The 22035-nt window shown below is 38.3% G+C and overlaps 1 protein-coding gene across 10 annotated transcripts in view; it reads right to left on the bottom strand.

Moving 5' to 3' along the window:
* The window catches only part of TRPS1 (transcriptional repressor GATA binding 1), a 216069-nt gene that overhangs the window by 146733 nt on the left and 47301 nt on the right, over positions 1–22035 (bottom strand). For 9 of the 10 annotated variants that reach the window (XM_034061010.1, XM_034061029.1, XM_031050492.2 and 6 more), the window contains 2 exons: positions 13898–15027; positions 5497–6100 (listed from right to left, as the gene is read on the bottom strand). In XM_034061010.1, the coding sequence (XP_033916901.1) occupies positions 5497–6100; positions 13898–15027 (1734 nt within the window). The remainder of the gene's footprint in view (positions 1–5496; positions 6101–13897; positions 15028–22035) is intronic. The other variant, XM_031050496.2, reaches the window with a different exon arrangement.

Here is a 22035-nt window from a genome sequence, read left to right as displayed (position 1 = left end):
GCATTTTCCAGGATGTAGTTATATTTAAAAGAGAAAAAAAGCAGCCCTCTGCCTCCCCAGGCAGAGACTTGTGGAAACAGGTGCTTCTAAAGAAAAACGAGACTTTGGCAGCTCTCTGACCTGACAGAGCTCTGTGCATTAGTAAGACACAGTGCCTGCTGAGTTCCCCTCAGCTAATTAGAGGACCCGTATGGCAATGAATGGCTTTGACTATAAATACTTCCTGAAAGATCTCTAACAGAGTCAGAGGAAATGGGAAAAAAATGAGATGCAGCTACAGAGAAACTATTTCAGATGTTTCGTGTTTAACAGGCTGTGTTTTTTTTCCCCAAAGTGGCTGAGGGATGAGATGCAGCATCCAAGACCTCCACCAACTTACATGTAAGATGTATGATACGATTATATGCATTACATTTCATTCTATAGATATAGCATTAAGATGTTGCTATGAAAAGGTTGTTGGATGTGGAACTCAATGCCAAAGCACACAGAAACTTCCAACCATTACTCCGTAGTGAATGCCGAAAAACAACATTTAAACCAAGATCCTGCTCTGTATGCTCGATCCTTCCAAGTGCTGTTCCTTGTGCTCCTGCTAAAGGCAGCAGCAATACCTCTAGCAACATCAGAGAGGTAGGTTTTACCTCCAAGGACGCCTTCTGGCAAAAAACTGAAAGTTTAGAGAAGTCTCTTGGAAATCACAAACACAGCATTTCCACTGTGTTGCAGCTATCTTGCATCTAACTTGGTGGATAACAGGAGTCAGTACTTTATAATAGGAGAAATAATGTTTCATCACTAGGGATTGTGCCTGATATTTACTACACTGATATTAAAACAATTACATGTAAATTTACTACATACATACCAATCAGTTATTTTAAAATTAGCTCTGTCAATTGGCCACACAGGAAATCAGAAAAAGCTATTTCCCTTCTCCCTGCTTTGCAGTCTCCTGTCTCCCCAAATTTAAAGCTAAATAACCAGTTCTAGACAGAACAGTATATGAAAGATCAGAAGGGGAAATATCACAGACTTTTTTTCTTCTCTTCTTAAAGAAAATGGAACCTTTCTTGAAATGCTGTGATTTCCTGTAGTGTGGAAACAGTCTGATAATCGTGGTGCAAAATAAGCTTGATTTAAGAGAAGAGCTGATTTTATCCCTTGCCTCATATAAAAAGCACACCGCAAAGGCTAATATAACTTCAGTTCGATATTTAACGTTACAGCATGGAGTCTGCCTTTGATAAAAATCACCAGTATCTCTGCAATAATTTGACAATCTCTCTCCCTCTGACATTACAGAAATACCCCCATAATTATGAATTATGATTAATACATATGCATCTCCCTGTTGCTTTCAGGTCTATGAGGCACCGTAGGCACACCTATCTATGCTATTCTGCATCTGCATAGGCTAAACCACAATGTGAGGGAGCGGTGCTAACCAATACCTTTAGGTGGGCTAACTAGGTCTGTGTATAGGTCTGAAGGCTCAGGCTGTAATTCCTAATTTTGTGGAAAACTTTGTTCCGCAGTGGCCACACATACCAAAACAGGACACTTCATTTAAAAGCAGTTTAGCAAAAAGGTCCTGCTGTCCAAGATCTGCGTTGTCAAAGCATTAAACAATCTGCCTGGCCTGGAGTCTGCTGGCTGCCAATGTGCTACCCAAAAAAAAGGAACATTTTTGCATCTCAATAGACCTTCCAGTATCAACAAATCTTTAAACTATAAAATCAGCTACTCTAAGGAAGAGCAGAAATAATGTCTACATTGTACCACGCTGAGGTACATTTTTTGTAATTCCCATTTGCAAAACATACCGATTCGCTGGAAGTACAGCTGCTGGAAACATTTTAATAAGAAAAATAAATTAAAGCTACTCAAAAAAGTATACCAAGCCCCTGAGAAAGATTCTGTTACATACACACAGCTTGGAAGCACTCTCGGGGAAAAAGGTGCATCCACTGCACACATATTCTTGTACGCATGCAGAGTTCAAGCTATCGCCCCTGCACCATCCACAGCTCCCGGAAGGTCACAAGCAATTCGGTCTTTTAGCTGCTAAAAACCAAAGAAATCCTACCCTAATGATTCCCTCAAATAATCTACTGTAACACACAGTCAGGGGAGGGAACATGTCCATCATACATGGAAGGAATGCAAGAAAGCAGCATATAAACGGTTTACAAAACATGCAAAGCTGAAAACCACTCCAAGCAATTTCCAAAAGCTTACAGTTACCCTGTAGGCATTAGGGATTTCTGTGGGCAACTGTAGATATATTCACCCCTTCCCTAGTTGATCTATATCATCTTTGATATTTTATTAAAATGCTAATCACTTATAAACTCAGCATATAGAAAAGCCGCTCGCAGTATTAACCTCTATCTATATAAAAAAATGTGAAAACATGGTCTGCCCTTTCCCTTCCACCATCATCACAGAAGTGAAAAATTAAAAGCACATGGTATTACTGCTACTGTCAAATCATTACAAATCATTTGTAATATGCAGAACCACTTTATAAATACTAAATAGGCAGTACAATCAAAGGGGTATCTTAGATTTTTTTTTTCAGTCCATTTCTCAGAATTTATTCTTTGAGTAATTCCGAATTTTTGGCTTGCTCCGTGTCAGTCTTTGGAGGGAAAAAAATGTAGGTACCCACAGTGATTTTTATTACAGGTTTTGTTTCCTAGTCACCAGTCGTCCTGGGATACAGTATTTTGAATGAGCATTCATTATATGATACCAGAAGTATGCATTGATTTAATGCTTGGTTTTTAGAAAGGACCAACTTTTAACACAACATTAGCTATTTCTACTAGCTATTTCACATTAGAAAATAAATTTCACCAAAATCATGAGACATTGTTTAACAATATGGAGTACTTTTTTTAATTATTTCTGAAGATTACAAAAATGAGCTTTTTTCAGAATGGAAGTTCTTTTCTGAATCATTCCTAATTGTGTCTGGGCCAAGTGAGCTTCAGACATACATAGAACATGTATGTATGCCAGAAAATACCAACACTAAGCTCCCACAGGACAAGCTGACCATCACTTTGTCTTCTTATTTACTGGCTTCAGTACTGCATCTCATAACTGACTAACAAAAACTAAATCGAGAACAAAATAAAAGAGTTAGGTTTCTATGATAATTTTTACAGATCCAGGGAATAGGGAATTAATATCACTTACAGAAACACACTCCTGCATCTCCTGTCCTTCAGATCATCCCTTACCTTTAAGAAGTTTGAATTCTGTTTTCCTCTATCCATCAATAGCGATGAAATATATATGATTAATGACTCTGTTCACCAGATGAAGTAAGTTAACCTCTTTCCCCCACCATCTCTTTTTTTTAATATTTCAAACTGACAAAGGCCACTTGCCCAATTTTCAAAGAAGAAAAGTAAAAATTAAAATATTACAACTAAAGAAATACCCAGGCAAACAAGTCCCTGGCACAAGGGAGTTAAAAAAGCAGGCAGCTAAAGGTGTACAGAAAAGAATTTCTCTTTGAAGAGTAAGGTTTTACCACTCAGCATAGATCTAATCCACTAAAAAATCCTTTTACAAATCTTACAGAAGTTGGGTTGTACATATTTTAAAATGCAAGGAACTAATGGGTATACACTATAAATAAACAAAAATAAGACCTTCACCCCCCTCACCCCTCCTCCAGAAAACCAATGAAATTTCAGATACTTCATATTTCTGAATATCCAAAAGTGATCAAAGTATTTCCAGAATGATACAAATACTGGTTTGAAATAATATATGTGTATTTAGTACACAGACTTTTGTATAAAGACTTTTAAAAAGTGCCCTGTATTCACCAATGTTTGTAACTGATAATACAATGGTCTTATTTTACTATTTACTAAGATTTTAGGCTCCAGTTACCAACCGAATTTAGACCTTCATAGAGCATAATCTGCATACTACTACATCCCTGTGCAGATTTTTTAGTTGCTTTTTTTCATTCTTTAGTAGTCAAAAATAAAATCTGTATTCTGATGATCCATAATATAAATGGCCAATATGTCTGTGCACTGCTAAGAAGCACTACCAGAATTGAAGTTGGATGTAACTAGCATCATATATGCAGCATAAATTCCACTGCTAGTCAGATATATGTATATATATATATATTTATACCTATTTACAAATGGAAGACAGAAATAAAATCCTGCCATTTGTAGTGTGCACAGATACAGGTTTGTAACAGGGAACCTGTTGCACGTAACTGCTTCTCATAGACTTGAAATAGGACAATAACTGCTCATGACCTGGAAGTTACAAAAGACTGTGGTCCCCTGAATTGCATGCAGGCTTTGAATGATATACACATTATTTTATAATTGGAATAACTGCAATATTTTTAAGACCACTGACTTAATTCAAAAAAAGACTGTAAGATTTGCATATGTATATAGAGACCTACATATAGGTCTATGTATATACCTGTGTATAATCTTAGCAGACCATGGGATAAAACATTTATCTTGCCTGTTGCATTCTTCTTACACGTAGTTCACTCTTACAGTAATGGATGTTACGGTTATAAGTACTCTTATAAAAGACAGCAAAGAAAAACAGATGATAATGACTTCCCTTCTAGTGAGGCTTGTAGGCGGACTGACCATGCCTATAGCAAGTTTCTGGAAGTTCAGATAGGGAGTAGCCCCTGAAAATACACAGCGAAAATTCTCCAGGAGCAAGGCACTTATTTGTCTCCCTGTTCAGCTCCTCAAAATTTTGGAGCTTTTCTAACCTCAGATTTCTCTACAGTGGGAAAAGCATACCTTGATGGAAAGGGAAGTTCCTTATGCATAGGTCCTTTTGTTTTAAAAAAAGACAGAATAGGAATTATTTGGTGTGACAAATATTCTCTTTATCACCCAAGTTCCTTCCTTTTCTCATTTTTTCTTCTTCTTTTGCTTCCAAGGCAACCAGACAAATGTCAAAATTGGTACATAATTATGTTGCTTTACCAAAAAAAGAGGTTAATTTTTATCAATATTTAACTCAGGTTTCATATTCTTAGATATTTAATGATGTGAAATCTTGCTTAAGTGTGAACTGTGACACCACCACAAAATTTAAGAGGTGATTAGTTGTTTTAGTGTAACAGATGTGCAGCCTTCTGGGGTTCTAAACCTTCCTTCTTCTTACGCATCATCAACCTGCACAGTTAGCAGGAATGATTAAACAGAATTCAATCAGAGCTAAATAGCAAAAGCAGAAGCACTAATACTGCATCAATATATACATTGTTTTGTGCAAACACCTTGGAACATTTGCTTGCCAGATTAGCTCTACAAGTTTGAATCTTTCAGTCTTTTCTTTGATTTTTTTTTTCCCTCTATGCATGAAAAAAAACCCAACCACATTACTCTGGAACTGAAAAAATCATTTGCATGCCTAATTAAACAGACATACATAAACATTAAAATCAAGAAGAAAAGAAAGAGAGCTTCCTACCCGCAATAAGGACTGGGACTCGTCCTTTGCCTTGCTGTCCCCGGATCCAGAGAAGGGCTGGGTGAGCTGCCCGGCTTTCTCCGATGCTCCGGCTGGCACGCCCTGCATGAAGCCCTTGCTCTCCACTGCCAAGCCATAAATGGGCCGTGCAAGATGGGCAGCTTCTACATTTGGACTATCCCTTAAAGGCTTTGGCTGCTCTTGGCCAACGGACACTGGGGTCAATAAGCCTAGACTGGTCTGTGTGTATGATGGGCTCCCCCTCAAAACGTCTGTTCCTCTCCAGGTCACGTTGCGAAGATCATCACTAGGACTGTCAGTCCAACCTTTCTCTTTGAGCACTTCTTTATCTTCTATTTTTTCCCTCTTCACTATGCTGTCAGATATGGGCTCCCCCATTTTGGGGTCTGGATTAATCAGACTGTAGACCTTGAGGTCAATTTTTGGTTCCTCCTTGATAGATGAAACACCATGACTGTCCTCCCCATTGGCTGTAGTGACGTCCATCTCCTGACAGTGCACTGTGTTGAAGTGCTCTAGTAGTGACTGAGTGTCAACAGCTGTGAAGCTGCACTGACGACATTTGTAGCAGTTGTGTACTCTCCTGGAAGAAAACATGAAGTGTATTAACATGAGAGTCTCCCCTTGGCCTTGCCTCTCACAGTGGTTTTACCTACCAAGATGGAGAAAATAAATCAAACATAGATTATGATTCCCTTTAAATAAAGTAAGCAGGTTTACTTTGGTGTTTCATACAAAATGGGGAAAATGCTGCTGTTTTTCCCACATACACAACTTGCAGTGGCCTCCTATCATTCATTCACACTCCACTGCATTATTCCAGACTTCACATAATTTTCACTGTGATTTTGTGGTTTTTCCTTTATATTTCTCACTTTCTATTGTGGTAGAAACACTAAAGTAACACACTTTTTTTAAACCAAAATCAAATAGTGAGGACAGTTGTCTTTGCATGAAAAAAAATAACACTTCATGTAATACAGATCTATGCTACAAAGTTAAAATGTTTTAAGAAAGTCTTTTGCTTTCCACCATTTTCATATACTTTTGGTTGACAAAGATGATTTTGAATGGAGCTCTGTTTAACTTACTTATGGATAAGAATACACCAAAGGATAGAAGGTTGTACACAAGAGACAGTACTGATTTGTTCTCCGTGCACATTTCAACACAACTTTAAAAAAAGATGCTGCTCTAAAGAAGAAGCAGAATAGCTGGCTCTGTCGCTACAAACTGTGTTTTCCTGTCAAATACAGAAATGCTTGGTGGAGTAGTGTGGAATAATGTGCCTTCCTGTTTTTATATTCCAAAAGCCTATACAAAGTACTGCATTACTAAATTATGTAAAGCATATGTTTCCACATGAGAACAACATGTTACCCGTTTACTGTATCTATCATAGGAACAGAACACTGTTTATGAGCTCTGTAATGCCATTATGAATAATTGTTTATAGCACAGGAGTGGTCAGAGCCCTCCATCATGCTCTGGGCCCCACAGCACCCGGCACGGTACCAACCTAAAATACCGTCCCTGCCCTTCAAAATATACATAAACTCTGCAAAGGCTTCTCCCTACAGGCACACTCACACATCCACACCCCAGGCATTCAGAATCACAACAGCATTTCTAGCCAAGCTAAAATACGAGCCTTTTGCTATCCACACAGGACAAAACTTGTATGAGAAATCTGTTACTGCCCTGACAACTCCAATTGTTAGAACTAATTCTTTTGAGGCCAAATCTTAAGTCTCAGTGAAGTCGATGGCAAAACTCCCATTGACTTCAGTAAGAGCAGGATTTGGCTCTTAGTGCATCTGTAGAACTGGAATGATATACAAAATGTCCCCTTTTAGAGTATGATGGTTTAGAAGGGACAACTTGCCAAACTTATTAAACCCCCTTGTCTTCCTTCTTTCCTTTTGCTGGAAAAACAAACCATATGTTATTTACATTGTCTGAGTTTCTTGCAGTTTTGTCAGAGAGCAGACATGAGTACACATTCAGATTCAAGCTTTTTAGCCCTTGTGCAATATCAGTTTTCTTTTTGTCATTTGCTGCATTCACATTCATTTTAAGGGACTAGATGGACTCATTCAGTTATACAAAAAAATAGAGTCAGCTATTCTCCACATAGCCTTATGGCAACAAAATGTACTTGTGGGAGAACAAGCTGTGGGTTAAGATCCTGTTCTGGCTCTGTTCCTTTTTCTTCATTCTACAATTGTTTTTTATTAAAATCAGCTTGTCTCTCGATGTGACACTAATATATTCTCTCTTGCAACTTAATTCTTTTCTAAACTGAGCTTAATTCTCTTCCAAAACAAAAAAAAATGAGTGCTATCTGATCAAAACCATTTTATAAATACAAAAAGCCAAGTTATAAAGAGGGTCAGCCCTGTAAAGGTGGGATACCATCAGGGAAGTCCAAGTTAGACAGGGGCTAGTTATCTTAAAAGCCAAGTTAAACAAGACACCATTTGGGGTTAATGGCCCAACCACACACACTCCACATGTGAAAGTTTATCAATCCTTTGGGAGGCTACTTAGCCCTAAGTGTCTCTTGTTTAACCTGGCTGTTTCAATAGCTAACCCCCTTTCTTAACTTGGCTCTCATCTGCAGATATCACACCTCTAACCAGCTGATCTTTTTCTGCCCAACTCTACTTTCTACCCTCTCCTTCCACTCTGGCTAAATGTTTTTCATCAGGAGCAGTGTACACCATACGAGTGATACCACACTTCTGAGGTCACAAATAAATGCCAAATATTAGATACAGTTGTAACTACGTGGCTGAGGCCCAACTAAAATCACCTTTATTACATTAAACATTTGTTCATTTAGTTTATTTATAATAGATTCAAAAAGAGTCATACAAGAATTCCTTCATTTTTCTGTGAGACTGTGACAGGCACTGTGATGTGGAAAAGATGTGGACTGATTTAGGTAGATAGCAATCCAACAGGCATTGTTTTCAGGACATATACTTCCCTAGTATGCATTAAAAAGTAATCTCTGCCATCAACACTATAAATCTTCTTATTTCACATGGGTTTGTCTTGCCTATTATTCTATCCAGAAGCTCTGAAACGTAAGCTAAGGCTTGGAACTAGCCAATGTATGTCACTGCTTCAAATAATAAAATAGTAACTATCAACAGCTATTAGAGAACTTCTAAAAGATGGAAACTTATTCTTTCCCAGAACACAGCATAAAAAGAAAATGTTTTAATCTCTGAATGTTTTCACCCCATCCTGATAGCAATCAAGGAAACAAGTTGGCAATGTTTGATTACTTTTTATACTAGAATTTAAACCTACCCCATGTTTCTAAATGCCCAAATTACATCTAGATATGTGCATTAAGCTCCTCAATGATAAGCAACAAAACTTTATAAATTCCATTTTGCAAAGTGCAAAATAAGCACTCCCATGCGTTATCTGGAAGTTACACTTCACAGCTAAACCACAGTTATATCATCTGAAACTCGAAATTAACCAGGTGTGATACAGTGTATTGGTATACAGCTGATCAAAGGACAGATGTTTGAGGAAAATCTCAGCGTGGAAGAAAGCGATGTAAATGAAGAAGGAAACATCATTTGACCTTTCATGCTCTTGCTTATACACCACTCAAGCAAACTAACAGCAGGTTCAAGTCATAAACTGGCATTATCTTCAATGTGGCATTGAGATGGCAATGTCATTCCATCTATTCATGTCACTCAGCATTACTATTTTCCCTACAAAATAAATCAAAGACCTAATTATTCGTAGACATTAAAACATTTATGGCCCAATCCCAGGATTAAATGTCAAGGAACTCAGGCCAAACCTTTGCTGAACTGTTACATTTTGACAACTTAATAAAATCCTATCATTATTTATTTGTACTGAAATGTACTTGAATTGGGTGCTATATGATACAAGGATTTTCCCTTGCAAAATCTTGAAGTTGGAGAGATTAGATTGGGGGTGGGGATGATTAATTTAATGTTCTTTACTTGAGCTTTCTAATAGGCTGCGATACTCCTGACACCAGCCAGTTGTTAATTAAGTCTTGTTGACATACTTCTAACTAGACTGAGGTATTACAAAACACCGCTACAAAACAAGTAATTTTTTTTTGTTCAAATTACCTGAAGACATTCCTAAGCTCTAGGGCGTAGAAAATATTCTGGATGAAGGTAGAGCTGTTGTACCACTTCCATTTTTTGTATGTTTTGAATTTCACTATGAACATAATTACTAGCATTTCTCATGAAGAAACTGGCTTATAAGAAAGTTTACTTTTGGATGGGTGCTGCTCTCAGGCCTGTGGAGAGCAGAAAATATTCAGAAGGAAAGACAATGAGCAAAGCAAGCAAGAAAATTCAGCGGAGGGTCAGAAAGGACAGAATGGGCAGAGCAGAGAGCAAGGCTGAGATGAAAGGAGAGCAAAAGCCTTTGGCAAGAGCAAACAAGTTCAGAGCAGTGAATTAAGGTGTCAGGAGGATGGAAAAGGTCCTCACAGCTGCTGCTATTGTTCAATGAAGGAAGGCTCCGGCTCTGCCGATAACCAGGAAGCTGATAGGCCTCAATTTACACTTTTGCCCTCGGCTGGCTTCTCTGGGAGTGTCCCAAAGGCTCCACATTTCCATAATCTGCACATCTAAGACCCTGCTCCAGCTTCTGCTGCCTGACAGTGCAGGAGGCAGCTCCAATAGCCCTGCACAACCCTAGCGCTGGGGAGGCAGGAGCAAGTACCCCCTTGCCCTTTATCCTTCTACCTCATTTATGTTTACAGATAGGGAATTATTAATTTGAAATTAACTTGAAACTAATTTCAAATGAGAACCTCTTTAATTTAAATTGTCTAAATAATTTATCAGAAAAACTTTCTACACTATTTTCAAAGTCTATAGTTCATGAGTCAATTTTCTTTTTCTGTTTTGCAGTTGCTTAATGTATCAACTACCCTGTCTTGATTCTAAGAGTTTAAAGCATTTTTCAGCATAGCATTTTTAATTACTACTAGCACCGACCAAATACTTTCTTGTTAGTCTTTTTTGACAAATACAGATTACATACAAAATTCTAATATCTGCAAAAATGAGAAGATGCAGTTTTAACACATCTTTTAGCAAAATTAAAACCAAACCAGGACCTTCTGTGAGAATCCTCTTTCGTTTTGAAGGAAAAAGAAAAAAAAAAGAATTTAAGAAACTAATTATTTTGTAGCAAGTAAGAAAACAATCTCTAGCCTAAATGATCCAACACACAAAATTTCCCCAAATACTCAGTTTGATTTTTATCTAAATTACAAGTGTTGGCAACTTTCAGCTCAACAGAATACCAGACACTTTTAGGGAACAACTAAGCTTTGCAATGAACACAAAGAGTACCTGATTCCTCAGAGGTATAATGGAAAATGAGCAGTAGCAGGCTTAGTAGAAAATGAAGGCAAATAAACCTTCTGGGGATTTATTTGAGTAAGCACACTTTAGTGAGGTTTAAATACAAGTAAACTCAAGTGCAATGTGATTCATTAACTTCAAATTTAACTGAACAGCTCTCAAATAATCATGTCAAGAAATACTGAATGAGCTTGAAGTATATGTTTCTGAAGAGAGAAAACTTGGAAAGAACCACTTTTGAAATTCTGATACTGTTGCAAATACATGGCTGCAAAGGAATAATATTGGGACATAAAAAACTTTCAGTTAGCAGACATGGTGAAACTGTAGATGTAGAGCCAAAAGGAACCAAGGTTTAAAAAAAAAGTAAATAAATTAAGCATGCTGTTCAGGCATATGACTCAAAACCAAAAATAATCAAAAAGGCAGACAAAAATACATGAACTGAAATATGTAAGTAGCATCTAAAGCCATCTCCGATACTCACAGACTATCAAGGGTAAACTTAAATATGTGAACAGCAGAACACTTTCTGCTACCACACTGATGCTCAGTATTATGTTTACTGTTAGAATCCATTCAGCTGCTTATATAAATGGACAGGGTTTAGATACATGTGCATGTATAGCATTTTAAATACATCAGAAATACATAACGTGTGGCATAACTGTTTTATTGAGATAAACGGATGAAGACACGGGGAAGACCAGCTAGGACGTGAGCTGATTCCACATCAGCATGTTTGTGTGTCACATAACCCCCTAACACCACTATTTTATAGATGTTCTACTTTTCAAAAATCTGAACTATTCTTTAGTTCATAAAATAAAAAAGGGAAAGAAAATACATATCAGATATGTGCAAAACTTTTACTAAAAAATGCATGATAATAATAATAATAATAATGATAGAATCTATAATACCTCAAAAGGCCCTCTTTCCATTTGTTTTAGTGTAGTGAAAACTAAGTTATGAATAGAAGAGCAATAAAACCTGCTGGTGTTTGCCATTACAGAGCACCTACCACAAACTGAACTAACTTCTGTGATTTCAGTGAAGATTCACAGTGGGGGAAAGCAGCAGTACACGTATAAAAGAAACAAATTAAAAAGGGGGGAGGGCAAGAGAAAGGGAGAGAAGTTGGTAGTTATGGGGGTGTTGTACATTTCTAATTACACAACATCCTCAGAGTACTCAGTAATGCCACTGACTGAAGACTTAACAAAATACAGCGTTCCAGTGTCTTAAGCAAAATAGCCTATTTTTAGACAAACAAGTTGAGATTCTAACACTTAAGTGTATCTCTTGATTTTCTAAGTGCAGTTCCCTGTGACAACTTCAGAGCTGCAGGGTGCTAAGCCCTCCAAAGGAGAAGTTACTGCTACCCCGTCTCAGATTTGGCACTTAATTTTGAAAGTCATGGCTTCTCCTTTCCTTGGGAAAAAGGATTTTAACTAGGCATGCTTGTTAAAACTTAAATTACCAGCTGCAGCAAAATAAAAGTTTTTTTTCAGTTAAGGAGCCATTTCAGTCTTCCAGTTATTTAACCACTAAAAAAAGATCATGCCATGCCCCAGCGGCGGACAAAGTGCTGCCTATGGAGTTCTACAGCATGGCTCAAAGCTGCTATAATAATGCTTGGAACTTAGATACCACTTTTCATCTTCAAAGCAGTTTACAAACATTAACTAATTAATCCACACAACATCCCTCAGGCCCAGTTGGATCAAAAATGGGGCACTGCATGCTGGGACCTGAATCCTCTGTGGGCCCCAGCTCCAAATTAAAGATGAGCAATCTGCTCCTTCTTTTTTTATTTTTTATTTTTTAAATAGACTCCTGATACATTGCCAATGCAGCCCTCTGTTGGGCAACATTTGGATGCCCCCAGCTTTAATCTCTATTAAAGTATCATGCCCCAGTCTGCCTTTGTTAATTTTGGATGTCTTGGAATCTATTAAACGTGGCACAGTTTCTCGGGCTTTTAACAAAGCTGTAGCTTTGAAAATGCATCTTCTTTTGTCTTCATTCTAGCTGGCTTCCATGCAAAGATCTTTTAGATGAGATAGATAGTGAGTTTTCCGTTGTTGACGCATTAGCCTTAACTATTAACATATTCAGCATGATTTTCTAATATTTAACATTGCTTTTGCAGCGGCACATAACTGTTGCTCTTCACAAAGCCTAAGAGTCAGCTCCTCCTCTGATGTACACTGGACTGCCAGTTTACAACAGCCCAGGAACTGACCCAAGAAGTTTAGCAGGGAGTTGGCTGCCACTATGACATTGTGTCAGACTGAGTCAGGAGACTGGCTGCATCCACCTCCAAATAGGAACATTAGCATTTAAAATAAATAGAATGACACTGTAAACCAGCAACACGAAAATAGGCATCTGCAAAAGGATCTAGGGGGATGACATCAACAGACAAAAGAGTGTCTGCTCCCAGTGTGGAACCAACACCAAAACAGCAGTGGAATGCTCTTAAACTAATTATTGCATTGCTGGACTTGGGAATGGAAAATACTACAAAAAGGTAGTACATTGAAAGCACTGTTATGGAGCATGAAAGGGTTCATAGTCTATCTTGGAAAGTAAAGCCATTTGTGTTCCCTGACTGAATGAAGATGCCAGCTTTCTGGTAAAAAGCCTAAACTAAAATAGCACCTAAAAGATTCTGGGTGGAAAATAGTTGACCAAACCTCAAATATGCTGGAACTTCAGCATCGGCCCACAAATCCAAATCTCCCTCTTCTTTGCACAGGTTTAAATGTATAATTAAATCCACTGACTTAGCTGGTGGTTTTCCAAAACAAAGTGGATGTTGGATTGGACTCTGGTTGTAAAGATTTATATCTATACACATTCATATTTTGATTTCCAGTTTCCTCAAATGCTTGGGGAACGGTGACATTTAATTAAGGAACTAAGGAACAACTGTTTGTTTGGGTTCCTATCATTAATCATTTGAAAATTTACTGTACCTGTAGTGTCGGGAAATCTCTTCTTCCACCTGGGTGGTAAAGTCACATTTGGTACATGAGTGTTCTTTGTTCTCCTTGAGCGTCAGCGGCCCCTCTGCCCCTGGCAGGGTGTTTGTTTCTGGTTTGACATCAGACGCTTGGGCTTCATGTGCATTCTCATAGTGGAGCAGGAGAACGTCCACGTCGGGAGTGGAGAATGAGCACTGATGGCACTGGTGTTTGACTCTAGAGCTTCCTGTCACCCCTGGAGACAGGTGCAAAAGCAAGAGAGCACAGTGGGAACAATTACTTTTTCTGCAAGCAAATGGGTAAGTAATTTCTCCAAGGTGCTTTTCTGGGCTGCAGAGGCCTCGGGGACAGAACTGACAGTGCTTAATGGTACATTTATGAATGTTGTGTAGCTGCTGATAGTGACGGAGAAGTGGGCCCACCACTATTACATCTGGGCCATGGCTCTTTGAGTACCTAAAATCACAGAACTGACAGTTGTAGCTTGTCACCATGCTGTCCTCTGCTCCTTTGCTAGTCAAGTCTTTCTTTTTTGCCACACTCGCACCCTTTTCTGTCTTTGTCACTAACTCCCCATCTGCATTTTTGGCTAGATCATTCTGGTTAATGACAGATCCCCTAGAAAGCTTATCATTCAGATCTGGGTGAAGGCTTCCTGCCTGGCTTCCCCCATGCTGTTTGCTGTAATGTTCTAATAGTTTCAATGAGCTGGACGATTCACAGCTGAAACTGCAAAATTTACACCAGTAGTAACTGGTTGTATCGGTACCATTTTGTCTAGAGGAATCTATTGGCTTGATGGGCACCGAATATCCAACTGGTGTATCATCTCCTGCTTTTACAGTGATTCTGTCTTGCCACTTCCCCAAGTCTCCAGAATCACAAGGTCGAAGAGTAGGACTGGATTTATTGGAGTTTTTCTCTGAAGCTTTACCAGAATCAGAGGAGGGAAGGGCTGCTTTCATTTTGTTTGGGTGAGTCTGTAAGAAGTGTTGCTCTAGTTCAGTGGAGGAGTTGCCCATGTACGTGAAATTGCAGAATTTGCAGCGGAAGTACTTGGTGTTGCCTTGGCAATCTGGAGTTTTCCGCCCAATTCCAATAAAGGTTCCACCTAAAGTAACCTGGGAAGAAAGCATAAGATCATTTTAGTTCCACTACAGATTTACTTAAATAACAAGAAAGGAAATTAAAAAAAGAGAAATAGCAATTAATTCACAAGGCTCTTTCATTAACCATCACCACCATTTTCAATTGTATTTATGTAGCAAGTTATCATACGTATACACATATACATATGTAGCAGTTATACCTGAAGATTTTGAAATGTTTCACATAGATGAATATATAATCCATATGAATAATATATTTGGGGAAACTGAGGCACACATACACAATTCTCCAATATATCTACTCCTTCCTTTACTAAATCACTAAACCATTGACAGAAGATCCAATAATTAGTTCCCATATCTCTTTGACAGAAGACTTTGCTGGGAGTTTATACCAGCCTAAAGAACAGGCCCTGTCTCTTTCTTTCAACACAATTACATGTTTTAACCACATTCAGACTTAACAGTTCAAAAGAATTGCTTTCTAAATAGGAGCAAACAAAAATTTAATCTGAAATAACAAGTTCAGTTTCCTGGGTCTGAGCATGACCAATTCTTACGAAAACTGTTCCCTCAGGAGTATCCAGTATCCACCACGATGCCTTGAACACAGGCATAGCGGCTGATGTCTGAAATGAAAGGCGGTTTTCTTAAAGATTACTCAGTGTAGACATTCTCCAAGGAAATCTTCTGTTCCTCTCATGCACAGAGCTCATTTTAGTAAAATAAGGATGGAAAAAATACAGTAGAAAAATGGCATGCGGCAAAGAAACCTACCACACCCAAGTCCATGACATCACTGAGAAAAAAAAAAGGTAGGTCTACTTAACAGCTCTCATGATCTCTGAGCAAAATGGTCTGCAGGAAGGAAACAAGGCTTCCAGAGCTTATATTATTAAACCCTGTGTTCTCATGGCAGGCAGGCCTGCCCTTCCCGCGAGTGCACCACACCTGCCCGTGACATCAGGGGGAGATTTGCTGCTCCTACACAACTGGTTTGAAGGCCAACAACAGAATCTCCTGAAAAAAAAATGTCACCATTGCGCTCTTTGTGAACAGTAAATGCTATACTGCACCCAAGAGCTAATTCCTCTTTATACTCGAAATCCATAGACACCAGTCCATAGACACCTTTGCTAAATCACTCCATATCATACACTCCAGTGCCATGCACTGGCTAAACCCTTTTCTTAAAAAAAATGAAAATTGCTTTCTGTTTGTTTAGGAAACATATCTCATCAGGCAATGGCGAGTTGGGCAGCCAAATAGCTAGGAATTAGCTGTAATAACATTTTCACTTAAACTGGAGCTCCAAGTACTGGGATCAAGTTATGAATTCAGTTTTGAAAAGGTTCTTTGGAAAATAAATATTTTAATATATCTTCTTATATAAGAAGTATATTAATAAGATACTTCATACTATTCACTTTATGGCAAGCAAAAACTGGAGACAAAGGCATGCAAAGCCTGATCCACTGACAACAGTGGGGTTTGGGCCTGCCCTGCAGTATCTGGCACTTCAGGTCTCCATCTGCTGCATTACTTCAATGTTCAAAGTCTCAATGGTGTTGAAAGACAACTTAAAGCACTGATGGAATTATGGTAAAGAGAAAGTAACAGCAGCTTGCTGTGCGATTATATAAGTTGCAAGGTGATATGGTTTTGCTCATTTAATTAGATACTTATGTTTGTTCTATGCATGCACAGAAAACTGGCCAAAGAGCTTCACCTTAAGTGGCTGTAATGAGTAAATACACCCATTACTCTCAGCCTACAGATAACAGGCCTATTTTGCAGATACTCTGTAGACAGCAGTTAGGAACTGTGGGTGACAATAATCCCAGCTGCTGCTCATTGCTAATTACTTTTATTTCTGAACACTGAAAAACTATATTAGTACTCACATTTTGTTCAATAGACTGTAAATCACATTATTTCTGTAACTTGTGCTAATCCTGCTTAGTGGCCTACATAGCAAATTTGTGTCCCATGATAATACATCCTTCTCTGCATCATAAGAGGATAAAATAGAACTAAGTGTTCTCACACTATCTGTGTTAACCTTTTGTAACAGTGGACACACACAATCTTTACAGCACTGGACAGTAACTGATTACCAGTTATTGGATTGGCATTTCCCTGACTACCCTGCCACAGTTCAAAACAATGTGTCCTGTTAGGGACGCATGTACCTGAAAGTAACACAGGATTATCTTGATATTACTACACTCATAAACTGTTCTTCACGCACAGCAAAACCTACTGAAAGCCTCCTTGCAGTAATCAGGTAAAGAGAACTGAAGAAAGTGGCTTCCATGCAAAGAGATTTTGAGAAAGAAGTACTTGAAGTGACAGTATAAACTGAAGCTGTTTCAGCTTTCAGCCAGCCAAATCTGGAAGAAGCCTACACATCTGCAGAACTGTTGGGATTCAAGCACACAAATGTTCAAGTCTTGGCTTGACTTTCAGATTTTTCAGTTACATATTGTATCTCTGTACAGGCACTAAAATCCTTCACCGGATATGTAATGGTTCTTAACCTACTGCTCTCTCTGACCTTCCCCAGAAAAATTAAAGGAGAAAGAGAAGGAGAAAAGGGCGGGGGAGGGGGAGAGGGGGAATATGTATATACCCTAGAAATAAATATCCACATTTCTGTGTGTATCGGAAGTAACAGTTTCTTGTGTTTATTCCCCTATTTCATTCTGACCCCAGCAAAACCTACTCCCCTCCTTTGCCCTGGCAGAGTTCTGTTTTCTTAAGTAGACACCCCTCCCCAACATAAAAAAGAGGAAACTAAACAAAAGCAATGCTAAAATTCTGCAATTCTGTTACAGCAGTGGAGTCCAAACTGCCAGCTGACAAAATCAGCAGCAGTCACTAGTGCAAGTACAGCTTGCACTGGAAATGTAAGGGCACTTACAGAGCTACAGTTCACTCAATTAGCACAGAAGAAAACTAATCTCCATCATTCACTTTTTAAAGGGAACCTAATATTCAAGACATCTGTCTGGAATGTGGAACCCTGATCTAGTTTTTTCCTCCACGGTCACTTGCTTGTAAGACCTTGGGATCATCACTCCTGCAACACTGCAGTTACGGCAATATAGGTGCTATTATTATGCTGTATAGAGGAAGACAACAATTAGAATGGATTCACCACTATTGTGTTTGAGATGGTTGCACTGATATTTATCAAAAATTGCTCATCAAAGCCATGTCTCAGTCTGGGATTAAACTGAAGTGCATTTCATAGTAAGACCCCCTGAAACTCAAAACTCTAAATCGTTAAACTCGTTCACTAATGGGGGAAATTACCAAAATCTAGAAGACTGGGAGAGAATTAACCCAAAGATTGAAGTTCATGTGTTAATACAACAAAGCTATCTCCTCATACATCACGCACATTTCCAAAAATAGCCAGAAAGAGCAGAAAAGATAGCACAATAACTGACAGTGATTCAAGATGTACTTTCTAAAGCATGTTGGCAAGTACTCCAACAAAGCTGTGTAATTGCACTATATGTATCTAACAGATATGTCTGCATTACCTGAATTAGACCAAAAACAGTGATTTCATCAAGTAGATGGACTTGGGCAAGGAGAGCTAATTTCAGTGTTTTTTAAAATGTGCCTTTGGTATTTAACCTGTTCTCAACCCAAATGCTACCCTACTCTATTCTCCTACCCCTTTTCAAAATTCAGTCCTAAATTTTATTACACCAAAGCAGTTTACAAATACTATTTACAGAAAATAAAAAATTCCCAAGTAAGACAATGCCTGCCAGCTCCTGTAATCATACATTTCATGAAGAACATTCTACCTGCAGAAACTAGTGGCCTATATCCATGTAAGATATTCAACCACAAGTCTTACATGCAGAGTAAAGCTGTCTTTGACCCCTGGCTTCTTCGGCAACTACTGATTAGAAACTAGACCAACCATCTGCATTGGAACATCAAACGTTAACAAATCTGCCTTTTTTTGATTATCTGGGTTTCATCTTTGGCTAATCAGGAGGTGAAAGGCTCCAGATCCCTTACCAACCTCCTGAGCCATCCAGTCTGCCTTTGCCAATTACTCTTAATCTTCTAATCCTAAAATATTTTCTAATGCTCTTGTTTATTCATTTGCTTTGTGCAATACAGCATCCAGAACATTTTAACCATCCCACATTTATGAAGTTCTTCATGTTGTGCAGGCCAGAACAGATTCCTGGCTTTCATGCAAGTTTGTGTAACACCACCCAGTTCTCTAACCTCCACTATGGAGAACTCCCTACTCTCATTCTCTTTCTGCATGTAAAACTAAGAGAATCTGCAGAGTATATTCTTAAAACTATTTACCATACTGTGACTGATTTATAGGTAGACAGACTATATTGCACAAATGAGGCAAAGACTCGAGGCAAACTCCTGGCTTTCTAGGCTACTCACCAAAATAAGAAAGCAAACTATAGGGTCACATTCATTCGAGATGAGATTATTCTTCTCAAGATTTATTCTGTTATCACTGAAGCCAGTACTGGTTTTGACATTAGAATTTAAAAAGTATTTTTAAAACAAAGACAGTGACATAACAATAAAGGACTTAAATTAAGGTCAGAAGACAAGATATGCAAAAACAACAAAAGTAAAGAACACAGAATCAAGACTTATTTGCTAGCTAATCCCAGTAGACTAATATCCAGCACCTAAAAGAAGCACAATTACTTCTATTCTCTCTATATAAATATAAAATTACCAGACAGTTCCTTGGCTACTGTAAACTCAAACAACCTCACAGACTTTGAGGTCAAATTTGTACTGATTTACACTCGAAGAAAACCTAGCTGCTTTCCTTTTTCCCAAGCAACTTTATTCTTTGAGCCTCTCATCATTTCTGTGGGCTAGCTTAGCAGTTTATATCTTTAAATATATCTGTGACTATTACTAGTCTCACCAACTTTCTTCATTAACGTCTCTTCAAAGACTACCAGATATCGCTGGCATAAAGATGAGGAACATTAACACATAAACAATTTTGCCTTGAAGGCTGTGAATATACATCACCTCAGTTGTTCCACAGAAACTGCCCATCTGAATGCTCTAAAACGAGGGTAAACTACTTCTTATTGAAAGAAGGCTAAAATAGCTCATTTCTGTCACAGAGCAACTGTATGTTCCCAGGCACTTACTATTTAACAGCTAAGCAGCTGCTGTAAATCACTGAATATCATTCTGAATAGCAAACATGCTAATGTCTCCCCAGTAAGTATATTAAAAACTTCTACTACATATAACAATATAAATCATTACTTATCAGCTATAGTCAATATATATTTTAGATGCCTGTACATGAGAAAAAGAAGCACATGTATGTATACAGACACACACACAAGCATACGTATATGAATATATATACACATGTTTTACCACCACCCATTTCTTCACCTGCCACTATTTCTTTTTCACGTCTGTGGTTTAAAAAAGATGACTGACTCTCATGAAGTGTGACTCTCGTGTGCAGCACAGTCTCAAAGCCTGACCATGACCCAGAAATGAGAATCAAAATAAACAGGTATGAACACAGGTGGGTGCAACATCCAAAACAGCTTGACTGCCTGAAGCAGAGAAGTCCCCAGGAAGTTCCCTCAAACATGGCTGGCAGATGAAATGGGCCTTCTGGGCCACCTTCATCAAAGGTCTGTTCTAGCACCCTTCAAGATCTAGCATGGCACAATCTAGTTCAAGAGGTCAGAACACAGTTTATTTAGATCTAATTCCTGGTTTATGCACAATTGAGCTAAAGTCAATAAAAACAACAATATAAAATTTGTGTCAATTTGTCTAAGATATGAGGAAAATCAAATTCATTCAGTTATATGTTTTCATTTGCTTGCGTTAACTAGTTATGTATCCATGTCACCTTGTAGGAAGCCCACTTGATGACAAAGTTGAACTTTAAAGTTTGATTTGTTACTAATACAAATGTAAATTCTGTACTTGTTTATACCTCCAGTCTAAATTCTCACCGTTACCTGCAAGAGTCCCTTTGCCAAAACCACCAAAAATGTAGAGGAAAACCTTTAACATGAGAAGGAATGTTACCTAAATCTGCACGTCTATGCGCCCCTACAGATTTTTTAGTCTTACCTTCACAGCTTCATGGTCAATCAAACTGCTTATATGAGTGGAGGATAAAAAGCAGAAGCTATTAATAAAACGACTGGTTCTCACTCAGCTGAATCTTAGACCAGACTTTATACTAGTCCCACACTTCCAACATGAGAACAGAAGAGCTGCCAGATTTGATAGATTGAAATCCAGACCACTAAGAAAACCACACGTGTTAACATTCTGTAGGCACATTAAGATCACCAATGATTTATAAGAGAGACAAATGGAAGAGCTTTACACACTCTATCTGCATGGGCACTTCTGCCACTTCTAGGGCCCCGCACAGCCTGGCAGCTGACTTTCAGAAGTGTTCTTAGTTGCTGTGCAAATTCTGCAAAATTTGTTACTCATATTCAGATGTGACAAAGGATTAGGCTGAGTGGTACAGGACAACTCTCATAATATGAGATGTCTAGAACTACAAAAGAAAAAATCTGCTGCCAATCTTGTACTAGTCTATGGGACAATCAGACAACGTAATACTTTCTTTTTTACCTCTTTTTTTCCCCAAGCTCACTGAAATACAATCAAGAAACTTGGATGGCTTTTATCAGCCCATGGCTTTTTCAGAAATTTGTCTTTTTATTTTTTATGGTAGTCTGTTATCTAAAACCATGAAACAACCAAAATGGGAGGGCTGGATGAAAAAAAAAAACCACACTTTTTAGTACTTTTAGACAGGAGTCTGAATTTCTTTAATGGCTGAACATAAGAAGAGATAGGTCTGCAACAACAAGCTCCAGAACCAGGACCATGCTAAGCAGGAAGCTCCTCAAAGGTAGCATACACAAAGTGAAGCTGTCTAGAGTCAATCTAAGAACTGCTGAGCGCTGCAGTATGTCTTTATTCAGGGCTGCATGA

This window comes from Melopsittacus undulatus, chromosome 1 (assembly GCF_012275295.1).
Source record: "Melopsittacus undulatus isolate bMelUnd1 chromosome 1, bMelUnd1.mat.Z, whole genome shotgun sequence".
Lineage (NCBI taxonomy): Eukaryota > Metazoa > Chordata > Aves > Psittaciformes > Psittaculidae > Melopsittacus > Melopsittacus undulatus.
Note: the sequence above shows the minus strand (reverse complement) of the source record. Positions and strands in the feature narration are given on the sequence as shown.